This window comes from Mustela nigripes, chromosome X, assembly GCF_022355385.1.
Source record: "Mustela nigripes isolate SB6536 chromosome X, MUSNIG.SB6536, whole genome shotgun sequence".
NCBI lineage: Eukaryota > Metazoa > Chordata > Mammalia > Carnivora > Mustelidae > Mustela > Mustela nigripes.
The window spans coordinates 84918221-84930970 of NC_081575.1; the positions used below are offsets into that span (position 1 = coordinate 84918221).

At 36.4% G+C, this 12750-nt stretch overlaps 1 protein-coding gene across 7 annotated transcripts in view; it reads right to left on the reverse strand.

Annotated features, from left to right (window-relative positions):
• Positions 1-3373: 3373 nt before the first annotated feature.
• KDM6A (lysine demethylase 6A) overlaps positions 3374-12750 on the reverse strand; it is a 204290-nt gene continuing 194913 nt past the window's right edge. For all 7 annotated transcript variants that reach the window (XM_059386257.1, XM_059386259.1, XM_059386256.1 and 4 more), the window contains 3 exons: positions 8506-8632; positions 5903-6073; positions 3374-4774 (listed from right to left, as the gene is read on the reverse strand). In XM_059386257.1, the coding sequence (XP_059242240.1) occupies positions 4745-4774; positions 5903-6073; positions 8506-8632 (328 nt within the window). In that variant the 3' untranslated portion in view covers positions 3374-4744. The remainder of the gene's footprint in view (positions 4775-5902; positions 6074-8505; positions 8633-12750) is intronic.

Genomic DNA, 12750 nt, shown 5'->3' on the forward strand with positions numbered 1-12750 from the left:
TATTATTTGACTTTAGGACTGGAACAACTCAGGAGCCATCACTAAGACTTAACAGGACTCTTTCCTCTATCACTTCCATTTCCTAAAACCCATTGCTTGTATCACCTCCCTATCATTCACCATCTTTTCCAACAACTGTGGACCCTAAGGCAGCACAAACCCAGGCTTCCTTTCCATCCTAAGAGTGCAAAAATCTAGGAATATGATGTCGGGAGGTCAATACGACTTACAACTGCTTCTTCTGAAACCAACTTTAAAGCACGATTCCATACATCCCAGCTTGCCCAGAAGAGCCCCCATTTTATGGCTGCTTCCCTATCCTAATAAGTACTAATTACACCCCTTTTGATCTCAAAAGGGTTCTGGTTTGGACTATAATAAAAAAGATACGGTTGGCCTAATTATAGGTTATCAAATTTAAAGACCTCTTTGTCTTGTTAAATATTCCAAATGAAAAGTTTCTTTCAAGCATGACTACAGAGTAAGCACTCAGAAATTCTTACTTCTTTGCAGTGGGAGGTAGAATAGCATTTCTCTGAGTTGGATCTCCATCATCACAGTTGGAATCTTGGCTTGAACACTTACTTGACCACAAACCTTGGGGTAAGTTATAGGATCTCTTTGCCTAAGTTTACTTATCTGTAAGATGGAGACACAACAGTACCCAACTCGGAAGGTCACTGTGAGGACTAAAAAAAATGTGTATTAAGTACTTAGCACTGTGCTTTGCACAGGTTGTCAGTAAATGGTAGGTATCTGTAGGCCACACTAAAAAATACCATCCTAATTTCCCTGTTCAACTAAAAAAGTCCATTTTCCTTTCAAAAACAAAATACCACATGGACTGCTTCACAATATATAATACAAAACTATTATTGTGCAAAGCACTCCAGGACAGTGATACAAAATATTTATAATTGGCTACGTTTGCGGTTCATCAAAGACCCATGTAATTTCACACCTAGAGATCCAGGAAAGACCAGACACCCCCCCCCCCCCCCCCCCAATTCAATACCTTTTCCCATCCACAGCAGTTACGTTGTTGCTCCACTGAGGTGCTCTGGCAAAATGTCACCAACCATCTTGTGCCAACCCAAAGAAATCCCTGTAATCCTCATCTTTGCAGCACGATGTTTTTCAAAAGCTCTAGTTTGTCCAACACCCTCGCTGGTTTAGCTTTCTTCTCCTTTGCAATTTCCTTTTCTCTTATATGTGACATTCCTTAGTGCGTATTTGGTCTACCTCTCCTTACCACAGTTCCTGGATCATACCATCTCTTCTGGCTCTAAGCACCACCTCAAATGAAGAGCAGATACATGGTTCCAGACGAGGCCTCTCCTAATTCCAACTACTTAGATGCCCTACAAGGAGTTGGTTACTTTCTGCCTCCAGAACCGTACTTCTGTATTCCCTATTCTGGTAAGAAGCACCCCACTCACTTGACGATATCTTATGGGTCCTGTGGAATTCAACTTTATCTTCCCAGTCTGTGCTCTTATTTCCAACCTCCCAACATCCAAAGCTCAAATCCAAATCCTCTCACCCCTAAATTTCCCTGCTTTGGAGATACCCTCTGGCAGCAGCATACAGGATAGATGGAGTGTGTTAAAACAGGCAGGAAGACTACTGCAACTCAGTGCTGCTCTTTTGTTTAAATCCCATGAACGGTTCCATATTAAGTACAGGGTAAAGTATAAACACCGCTCATGGCAAGAGGCAGCTTTCCCACATCTTGGAGCCTTCCTGCCCTTTCTTTTAGTGCTCCCCTAACCCCCTGGCCAAATCCTCTTTGCTCAGGAAGGTGTGATATAAACCACACTAAAATACAGGCCCTGATACTACCCTTCTTGTTACCTCTTCTAAGTTTTGCCTCATGTATTTCATCAATCTCCTATATTAGATGTGTGTGGAAAGGACAGAGGACAGGGATCACATCTTAGATTTCCTTTTAGGAGATGCTAAATATACTGACTAAATGAAAATACACATGACAATAATTTAAAGACTTATTGACTAGGTTCTGAGAAGCAGACACTTCATTTCAGTTAAATTCATAGTATCATGTTATCTTAGATTTCAGTTGAAATTGTGAAGACTGTGTCAATTTACCACTTTTAGAAACCGACTTAGGTTTAATTCAAAATGAAAAAGCCATTTTTAAAAAATTAAATAGGTTAAAAAGCAAGTTAAACTGCTCTACTGATGGTACATGATTTCCTATTTAACTGGTACATGATTTCCTATTTAACTGGTTACAAGCTCCCACTGTCTGGATCACCATCTGCTTTTTTTATACATTTTGTAATTAGCTTCTTTCTCTAAACAATGAGTGTTATTAAGGCATCTGGAGAAAGTGTGCTTTTAATGGGATTTACCTATACATAGAGCAGTAAAAAGAAATTTCTATTTCTTCTGAAACCGGAAAAATGTAAATTATAAAGGATATTAAATAGATGAAAAGAAAGCAGTTTACACAGGAATTTATCTAGTTATACTTCAGAGTAATGTTGATGTGTTTGGTTTCTATCTCCTATCCTCTACCCATTCAAAGATTAAGTTGAGCAAGTATTATTCTTGACATAACTTACAAGTATGTATTGGTGAAATTGCACTAAATTACTCCTAAATGTCAGACAACTTCTATTAATCTTGGCAATAAACTATCTTGATAAAACCATAGAAAAGAAGACACTGTGTCAGTAAGATAAACTAGAATTGGCTAAGAAACATTTAGGTGTATCTTTAGCATTCTTATAATCTTTGCTTCCGATAGTTGGCTCGTGATTTTTATTTGCAAAAAAGTCTGTTATTATTTCAAAAATATTAGTGGTTACAAATCCTAAGCAGCACTTAGACAAGCACTCTTGCTCCTTAACTAAAATAGATTTGTAAGTATTTCCTTCTGAAGTTATAAATGAGAGATGATTGCTGCTAGTAGATATTCAATATTTACCAAATTAACTAATTAAATAAAGTATCTCCATGCTTTCAAGCCTTCAAACTGTTTCTAGGAGGACAACATACTCCAAAACTATCTGAACAAGAATACTTGATTAATGCAATCAGCACGGCATTTCCCAAGACAGTATTATAAATTCTCTTTAGTCATAAATATAACTCCATTTCTAGCATTCTTTATGCTTTTTCACTAAAGCTTCCTAGAAAATCTTATAAAGAACAGTGTGATAAAAAGAGAGTATGTGCCAAATGCAAGGTACCATTGTTATAAAATGAAGTACTACTGTTAATTAGAAGTGACTTGTTAATGCTAATATAGCTTGCTGTATTTTTACCAGATATGGATTTGTAGACTCTCCCCCCAACACCCCAATCACATCATGCAAGCAGGAAAGCATGAAATTTCAAAATTGCCTAACATTAAAAAATAAGTCTCTTAATTTATTTGCATTCTAAAATAGAGCCCTTCATCTGGACCTTTTTTTCCACATAAAACTCTACTTAGCGATGTACAAGATTTATCAAGCCCATGTAACATTCCCTTTAAAATCTTAAGTTCAATCACTATTTGTTTTCTACTATTATACTATTGTTTTGGCAGCAATTGTTTATTGGTCTGTCATTGCAGTAATTGCAACTTAACAATAAACCAGTCTGACATTTTAGGTCTTGAAGATACATACCATATATATTTCTTTAAAAATAATCATACTTTTGTAAGCAATACTTTACAGTAGACACCTCAAAAATCTACCATAGATGTTGAAACTTAAAACGAGAAAAATTTAAGTTCTAAATCTTTATACATATATATCCAGATTTCTATATATATTATATATACATACATAAGTATATATAAAATATATATAATCAGATTTGAAAAATGAACAAAAACTGGGCACTGTACATAAAGTCTCTTTAAAACTCAAACAATAGAAAACTCTTTAAACATTAAACAATTTTAATAAAAGTTTCTGTACAATGCTAAGCAGTTTTATTTACACATAGAAAATGTAATAGGAGTAGTGTTTGAAATTACAGAACTCCTTAAAATTTCAATGGCAGGTAAATCTGGAAAAAATAACAGCATTCCATTCACAAATATTTTCAAGCAATAAATATGTATTTATAAATAGTGTAAATTTACATCAAGATTAGAAACAAAAATCACAAATCTGAAGTTTATTCCTTAGTCTATGTGCAATCCATTATCTTTGTGACTTGGCTGTTAATTTTTTAAACATTTTATTTAGGAACCAAAAGTGTAATAACCGTCATGGTTTCAAAACAAGACAGAAAAACATAAAAGCAGTAAAAAAGTTCCTTACCTAACTTTTCACATTAAAAAAAAGTTGACCAAAGAAAGACTTAAAATTGCTAACTACCTTACAAAGAAATGACCAGCTAGGCTAGTATTTTTTTTCCAAGGAAAATTCTGAAGGGGAAAAGATAGATGAAAACCAATTCATCAGCCCAGAAATAGAGAAATATAAAAGAGGTTGTTTTCAAGTCAGTAGTCTGTATGATGTTGCCAGTTTTGTCAGATATATACAAAACATGGAATTTATTATTTTTTTTCTGAAGTACAGCTAATCACTTTGTGAGAGTCCTGGAGTAGGAGCAGTGCTCTCCCCTGTCCAGTTGGTTGACACTCCGCACTTGGAAGGTTGCATAGACACAGTTTTCAGCCAGCAGCCTTACGAGATAGCTACAAAAACCAGTGGTGCAGAACTGAGTTACTTCCTGAATAGCAGAAAAGGTCTCACTTAATGTCCATGGAACAATATCAAGATGAGGAGGATGGTAATGGAGGAGCCTGAAAATAAAAGGTATGTTACTTTGGCACGCAAACGGTTAATAGCATTCCCTAGCTCAAGGCTACAAACACAGTCTGCTTATGAAGGTAGGGGAAGGAACAATTCTCAAAAGAAAGTTTAACTGCCTGCTACACAATGTCAACACAGAAACTCCCTTAACTACTGTCTCCGGTGTGGCCAATTTTCCTAAGGGTCTGAGGCCATTATTCTACTCAGTGTGCCCACATTTTTCTGTACTACCCCCATTAGTTAAAAGCTCTTAGGATGTTATTAGGTTGACCATTTTTTAGATTGCTTAAAAAAAAAAAGGTTTACGGAAAATGATTTCACAAATCAATTATAATTTCATTAGTGACTGGCTTCAGAAGCTATCTCAATTTTGTTTAACATATTCTGGATAATTTGCTTCTTCTTGAAGCAATCTTAAAGACCACTTAAGTGAAACTAGGACTTAAATTTCAATAATTCAGGTTTTGATTATATATGCAGAGAAAAGTACTGGAGGAAATCAACAGTTCATAAATCATATTTGTGTTTCTATTCATGAAACTATTGATGTGCTAGAGTAAAATGCTTCCATCTAAGCATTTGCTGCTTAAAATTAAAAACTGTGTAATATTTGTAAGTATACCTGAACTTCATAAGGTTATATATTAGAAGTTAAGCTCCATCAAATATTCCCATAAGGTTAATACTTCTGGCAAGGACAGAATTTTAAATACATATAATCAGCTCTAAAAGCAGAAGTCTATTTAAGACCACACTTACTGAATCATTTTGTGGACGCTACTAAGCCTATGTACACATTTTATCAACTGATATCAAATGGCATAAAGGATATGATAGTGTTCTAAAAGCACAGAAAGATTTTAAAATGTAATTGTGGTGACATTATTTAGGCGTGGACTCACCCAGCAAGAAAACTGAAAATGAAATATGCCAATTTTATAGGCATAAACACTTGGAAGTGAAGGAGAGGGGAATGATATGAGTATTTCCTCATGTAGTATCTAACAAGCAAAAGGAAAATTTAAATATTTCATTACCTCCTACTTATCAGGTGGCAGAACAAACACTGCTGCTTCCCTATCCAGCTAAGTATGTACTCACATGCTGATTTCACTTACTAATGTAAATTGGTCATAGACTTGCATCAGGTCCTCCATTTTATACTGTTCTAGCACCACAAAATTTTCCAGGTTTCCACTTGTTTTTCGTGCACAATCTTGGCAATGCACTATGTAGGTCTTTCGAGAATTGCTCTCATTTGTGACAAAAAGCAGATCAAAAACCTCCACCTATTTTATGCAAGAGAAAAAGAGTTCAATAGAGAGAATGGTATTTATTTATTGTACTATTTTAGTATAGTCATAGAATTCTACTTTACATGGAATTGTGGACAGTGATCTCTGGTTAAGAGTAAGTACTAAGAAAAACATCGCCATGTCTGAGAATCTTTAAATAGACCAGGTTTATTTTGCACCAAACCCAAAGACATGGGTGGTAATGCAAATGACAAACCTTTTACAACCGCTCGCAAAAGCCCAATTTAAAAGTTGATCAAGGTCAGCCAGTTTTTGTTTTAAATCTGAAACAATGGTATAAAATCAGAAGAAAGTGATTGTTACTTTTCATTTACTTCTCTGTAACGGTACTCATCACAGAGCACTGGGTGTGAATAGTGGTCTTCTCCCATAGACTGAGCTCCTCAAAGATGACTATGTTTTACTCACTTTTGCACCTCCAGAGCATAGCACAGTGCTAAAACAAACTTCAAAACACACTCATTGAATAAATATAATTTGATTACTACAGACAAGGAAACTGACAGGTAAGTGACAGTTGAGTATTCAGCTATAAGCCTCATGTTAAGGAACAGGCGCTCCTTTTGCTTATACAAAAGGTACATTCATGAGTATAGCATGATTTTAGAAATAATACCTCTACCTTTTACAGAAAGACTGATGAGCTGCTATGGTTCAGGTGGGATAAAAAATAACACTAAGGGACAGGAGTCATTCTGAAAAGTTTATTCATTCATCTTGGTTTTTTTCTGAGGTGTAACAAACCTAACCACAACCTATCTGATCTCTCAAAGATTTAACTTTGCAGGTTGCACAACATTAAAACAGCTGATGGAGTCAATCATTTCAAATAAAAGTCAATGTCTGAATACAGAATTTCAATGTTTGGAATGGATCACTGATATCCCTGGCTTTGGTATATCCTTGAATTTATTCAATGACAGAAACCTCTCATCACATCCTATTTTCTTTGAACAGTGTGTTAATTTAAAATCTCAGTGTTTATGACTTTACCATTACTATCAATAGGCAACAACATGAACCTGGTGACCTGAGCCAGACAATTTGTGAGCATTCTTCGACCTGTCCCTCACTTCTGCCATGTAATGAGCTGTCTTGTGGATTTCACCTGCTAAATATTTTTTTTTTTAAGATTTTATTTATTTGACAGAGATCACAAGGAGACGGGGGTGCAGGGGGAGGAGGAAGCAGGCTTCCTGCCTAGCAGAGAGCCCGATGCGGGACTCTATCGCAGGACCCTGAGATCATGACCTGAGCTGAAGGCAGAGGCTTAACCCACTGAGCCACCCAGGCAGCCCTACCTTCTAAATATTTTTTAATTCCTCTCCTTCTTTAATACTCCTACTGCAATCTCATGCAGGCCTTAAGATAACAAATCTTTCATAAAACCACTGCAACAGCTTCCTACCTCCATTTTCTCCAACCACATTTCTCTTTCAAACACATATCCAACATGGCTTCCTGATCAACATCTTTTGATGGCTTCAACGACCTCAGAATAAATATCAAGTTCCTTAAAATCATTGAGATGCTCTGCAAAGGTTCCTCCCACCTAGACTTGTAGGTTGAATTTGTATAGTCTGTATTTCAGCCACACACTACTTACCCTTTTCTGAACAAGCCACTTCATTTCCCATGTTGTGCCTACAGCTCGTAATAACATTCACTCCACTTCCAATTCTCATCACTTCTTAGCCCACTGAAGTCATACTCATCCTTCAAGGATGGACTCAAATGTTAATACTTTGGGGAATTCTTATGCCAATACTAGAAGTGAAAATTAGGTCATTTTCCCCTCGGTGTTATCCTAACAGTAAGATCCATTAATTCTGTTGCATTCACCACAGTCCCATGTACATTACAGTTAGTTGTTTATAATTTGTCTTCTCCGAGTAGAAATGTAAACTCCTTCAGAACAGGTATTACATTACTATTTGTTACTGCTTCTCTTGCAAGCCTTGGCCACAGAAGACTGACCAGTGTTCTATGAACTGCACCAGAGAGGCTGAGCATTAATCTGCCTTAACTACATCCAGTTTACTATCATCAGCTTACATCTGGATTATTCCCAGTTTAAAATCTCAAGACTAAACTTCTTGATGAGTATCATTTGTTAAACATCTACTAGATAAATGACTATCATAATTACTTTTAGAGTTAATTCACTGTTAGTGAAATGGTAGGTCATGAGACTAAATTTTAATATAACAGCTAAGTAACAAGAAAGTAACAAGATTGAATATAATGCCAATTTCAGTAAGATGCAGGATAGCAGTATAAGTATTCTTTATAAATTTTATAGACTTACAAATTTATAAATTTAAAATAAAAGTAGCCAAAGAGAAACCAAAAGTAGAGAGTTAAGAGGCTTTATAAAACAACCCTGGACAACAGTAGTTACTTACCTCACAAATGCTACAGTAATGTGCTGGTTCTTCTTTTGTCCGCCCATGCCATATAATCTCTTTTCCTGCAGCAATGAGAGCTTCCCTCAATGTCTGACATTGCTTCAGAGTTCTCAGAAGACAATACCTATTATGGGGGAAAAATTATTTGTGACCAGCAACAGAATACTGTATATCTTTAGCATCAAAGATATACTCCTAGAGACTTGGTTCTAGTATCTGCAACTTCATCAATTTTTTTTTGGTCAATTTCTTGGATATTCTCTTATTTAAAAAATAAGGCCAATGCTCAGCAAGTCTGATGACAAAATTGTATCACTTAAAGTTGAAAATTAATTGATATCTGAATATCAAAATACAGTGATCTTAATATAAAAAACCTGACTCCTTGCTTAAATAGAAGTTGCTAGATTTGGCTCTTATTTGGGCAAGTCAATTTAACCTCTTTGCGAGTCAATCTCCTCATCCTCGACATAAGGGGTCTAAACCCCAAATCTCAACTGCTATGATTCTATTAAGGCAGGAAGGCACATTATTTCTGTCAGCACTACCTAGACACTCAGAAACAGCATCATCTTGTACAGCTGCTTTTGAAAAGTTTGACTCTATACACAGAAAACTATACATTTAGTTACTGCGTGACACAAAATTGGTTTCACTATAGCATTAAAGAAGAAAAACGACATCACTTGATTTTAACTTGAGGATAATATAGAATCTTTCATTTATATTAACACAAGTGAACTCTTCTTATAACTTATGCCTTTTCTAAATTCATACTTATAATCCTAACAATACTGAATTCTCACAATTTGTGCTGATTTTCCTATAGTCTGCTGTCATTACTTGAACTTGTCTGCTAAAGTCTCTTACTCTCCTGTGAATTAGTGGCTTGGGTTCTCCATTTGAAAGAGAAGTTGGACTAGATGGTCTCTAAGGCACTTTGCAGTTCTAAAATGCAGACAATGAAAATACCCAAAAGAAAAGGAAATGAGTTTAGCAACTGACTGCTAATTGAGAGCAAAGTTTTTGTCTGTTTTATTTGTTGCCTAGGACAGTGCCCGGCATACAGTAGGTGCTAGATAAACATCCAATTACTTACAAGTAAAATTTAAAGTTTGATAACAGCATATTTGATTTCTCTGAATTTATATGTCCTTGCTATTTCCTAAGCTACAAGGTTAAAGAATTGGTACTTATCAGAACCCATGTAAATTAAGCCAAGGTAAAAATATTGACCTAAAATATATGTAAACCTATTAATTTACATAACAAACCTTAAACAATAGCAACTTTACAGTTAAAAAGCAGATCTTTTCAGTATCATAGTCAAAGAACTTCCCTCTTAATCTGGCTTCAACAATTCTTGTGTTTAACTTATTTAAAAGCAAAATAATGCTTTAGACTGTGGTTTGCAAGTCAAACAGGACAGCTGTGTTTGGGAGGAGATGTGTCAGGGGAGGTAGCAAGCAGAAAGTCAGATCATGGCAAAAAGAAGAGCAAGAAGACAGAACTCGAGAGTATGCCACCAACTCCTGAACAGTACTTGCTCCTCCCTTTTCCCTTTCCTGTGTCACACACAATTCACCGCTGAAGCCGCTGATCTTACTGAACAAGTTTGCCAAGCCGGGCTTCAAAACAAGGTCTCTTTCATAGCAAAGTAATGCCTAAAACTTTGCAGGTACCTTTGGAAGATTTGCACACTCCACTACGCTCTCGTGTGAACAGAGAAAAATAATAAAATAACAAATAAAGTACATGAATAATTAAAAATAAGAAACAGGAGGCATGGTATGAGGTGCTTCAGACATGTTATGCCATGTAGACCTCTCAACAGCCCTCTCTGCCTGTGAGAGGCACTCTTATCTCCATATCTTACCAATAAGCAAACTAGGGCTCAGGGAAGCTTCATTTGCCTGAAGTTATGAAGCTAATTTTTAAGTGGCTGGGCTGGGGTCTGGGAAAACAAAATGTCAAGCCTCCCCTCACTAGCTCACAATGTACTCTCTTCTTTCTGGTCTCTTTTTACCTGCCTGATCCCCCTCGTCTCTTTAGAAGATGAGATTCTTGAAGCTCTACCAGCACAGTCTGGTTTTGTGGTTCTGAGGAGCATTACTCGACTCTACTCAGCGAATGAAGTTTTATCTCCAATGCTATGGGCTACTTTGGCAGTTAGATGTAGTTTATAACTTATAGCTCGTTTGGTAGTTTTATCCAGAAGAAGGCTATCAGTATGTATTTTTTCCCTATAAACAATAAAGGGTTAGAGCCAGAGTTACATTAAGAGTAAATACTAGCCATGAATATGCTGCTTCTGGGATCACAGCTCCAGAATTTTTATTTTGTGAGATACTAGAATCTTAAAAAATCTTCAGTCCAACTAATGTGGTCTGACAACAAATAACCAAACTATGGTTTCCCCCTTGCCCTTTGGTTTCTTTCCTTAACAGTAAAATTTTTTGTTTCTTCCCATTTCCAAAAGGTGGCAGTTGGAACAGAAGGAGAATTGAGAGAGAAAGAGAGAGAGAAAGGCTCTTTTGGAGCCCACAGCAATAAGCCTGTCCAAGAGGATGTGATTCAACTGAAGGGTAGAGAAAAATAAATAGAAAATAAAAACATTTGGGGAAAGGATGCCTAGGGAAGACACAGATACTATTCAGGACTTGACTTAACAGTCATCTGGTTCTGCTTTTAGGCTTTGGTTTTACGTGAGGACAACAGCTGAGTGTACTGAAGAGCTAAATACTAGTAAGAGTCAAACAAAATCACTGCTGCCATTTCCTCTTCCCTTTAGTTTTGCTGAATTTTAATAAATTTATCTTACGGCAATTAAAAATGCAACTTGTTCAAAACAAAATAATAAATCACTAGCAAAACGTATAAAAATGTAGAGGATAGAAGATGCTGTTTTTAACAAATGAATTTTAGGAACAGGATCAGAAATGATTTTAGGAGCTAGAAAAGCAGAAAATTCTGTGATCAGTCTGGTTTCAGGACCCCGTGTTTAGCTGTGTGAATGAAAGACTACACAAAAAGGCAGGGGATATTAAAGATAGCTCTGGCTTGGAAGAAAACCACAACGAAGAGGCTGATTGAGGGCATGTTATACAGTAGAATCTAATCCACCCAAAAACCCATCTGCAAAGATGGAACCTCAAGAGGGATGGAATTTTAGTAAAACTGCTTTACACACGGGATAGAAATGCAAATATACTTGGAATAGCAGAATAAGAAAACTGAAGATAACAGGACAAATAATTATGAATAATATCATAAATCAATACATTGGGCAAAAGATGAAGTAATGCCATGAATGCTAAAAGGAAGAAGTTCACCTTCCACTGAGGGGAGATGGGAAATCACAGAATTTCATAAAGAAGCTGTCAATTTAGATGTGAGCAAGAAGGAGAGGTAGGAGGAAGGCATCTTCCAGGCAGCAGGAATGCCATGAATAAAGCTAGTATTGGGATTATTCAGGGAACAAACAACTGTTGCTACAAGATTTTAATCTTGGGATGTTTCTGGGGTAGGAGAATAAGGGAATAAAGCTAGTACACTACGTCGAAGTGAAGATAACACTGGGGACTACTCAGACATTCCAGAGGCAACTTAACTAAGTTTCCAAAGTTAGTTCCCAAACACCGGTGTGAAGACAGATGAAACATGGGTTAACTTGATACAGCAAGTCTTTATGGTAACAATCTTAGCCACTAAGAAGCAGATGGGGTACAAATTAAAGTACACCAAGAGACGCCGTGCCTTGACCAATCTCTCTTACTAAAGAGCCATCCAGGAAAAGTGAGCCAACATGTAAGCCCCTGAAACACACTTGCCACCTGTCACCAGGGTTTCATACCCCTACAACAGTAAGTGTCTAAAAGTCAGTAAGACATCTAACGGTTTCACTGAAACCAACCACATGGCTGAAAATCAAGGTCTCAGTCAATGATAAAATGAGTTAAGAGTTTTAAACTCTTGGATGGAAAAATCAAGCATGAAAGCAAATGTTAACCATAAGGATGCAGTTTTAGAACTTTTAGATTTTGTTTGTTCAGTGTTCTCCTAAAGCACTGCATATTTAACCCAATGGTGTCTCATTAAGACCCAGCCTCAGGACAATAGCATTAGGATCAATACTAACTATGGACTGGTCTTCATGGCTATACCCTCTTAATCAGTTATTAGGCTAACTGGACATTACCACAGAGCTGGAGTATACATTAAAAAATGAGAATCAAAGGGAAA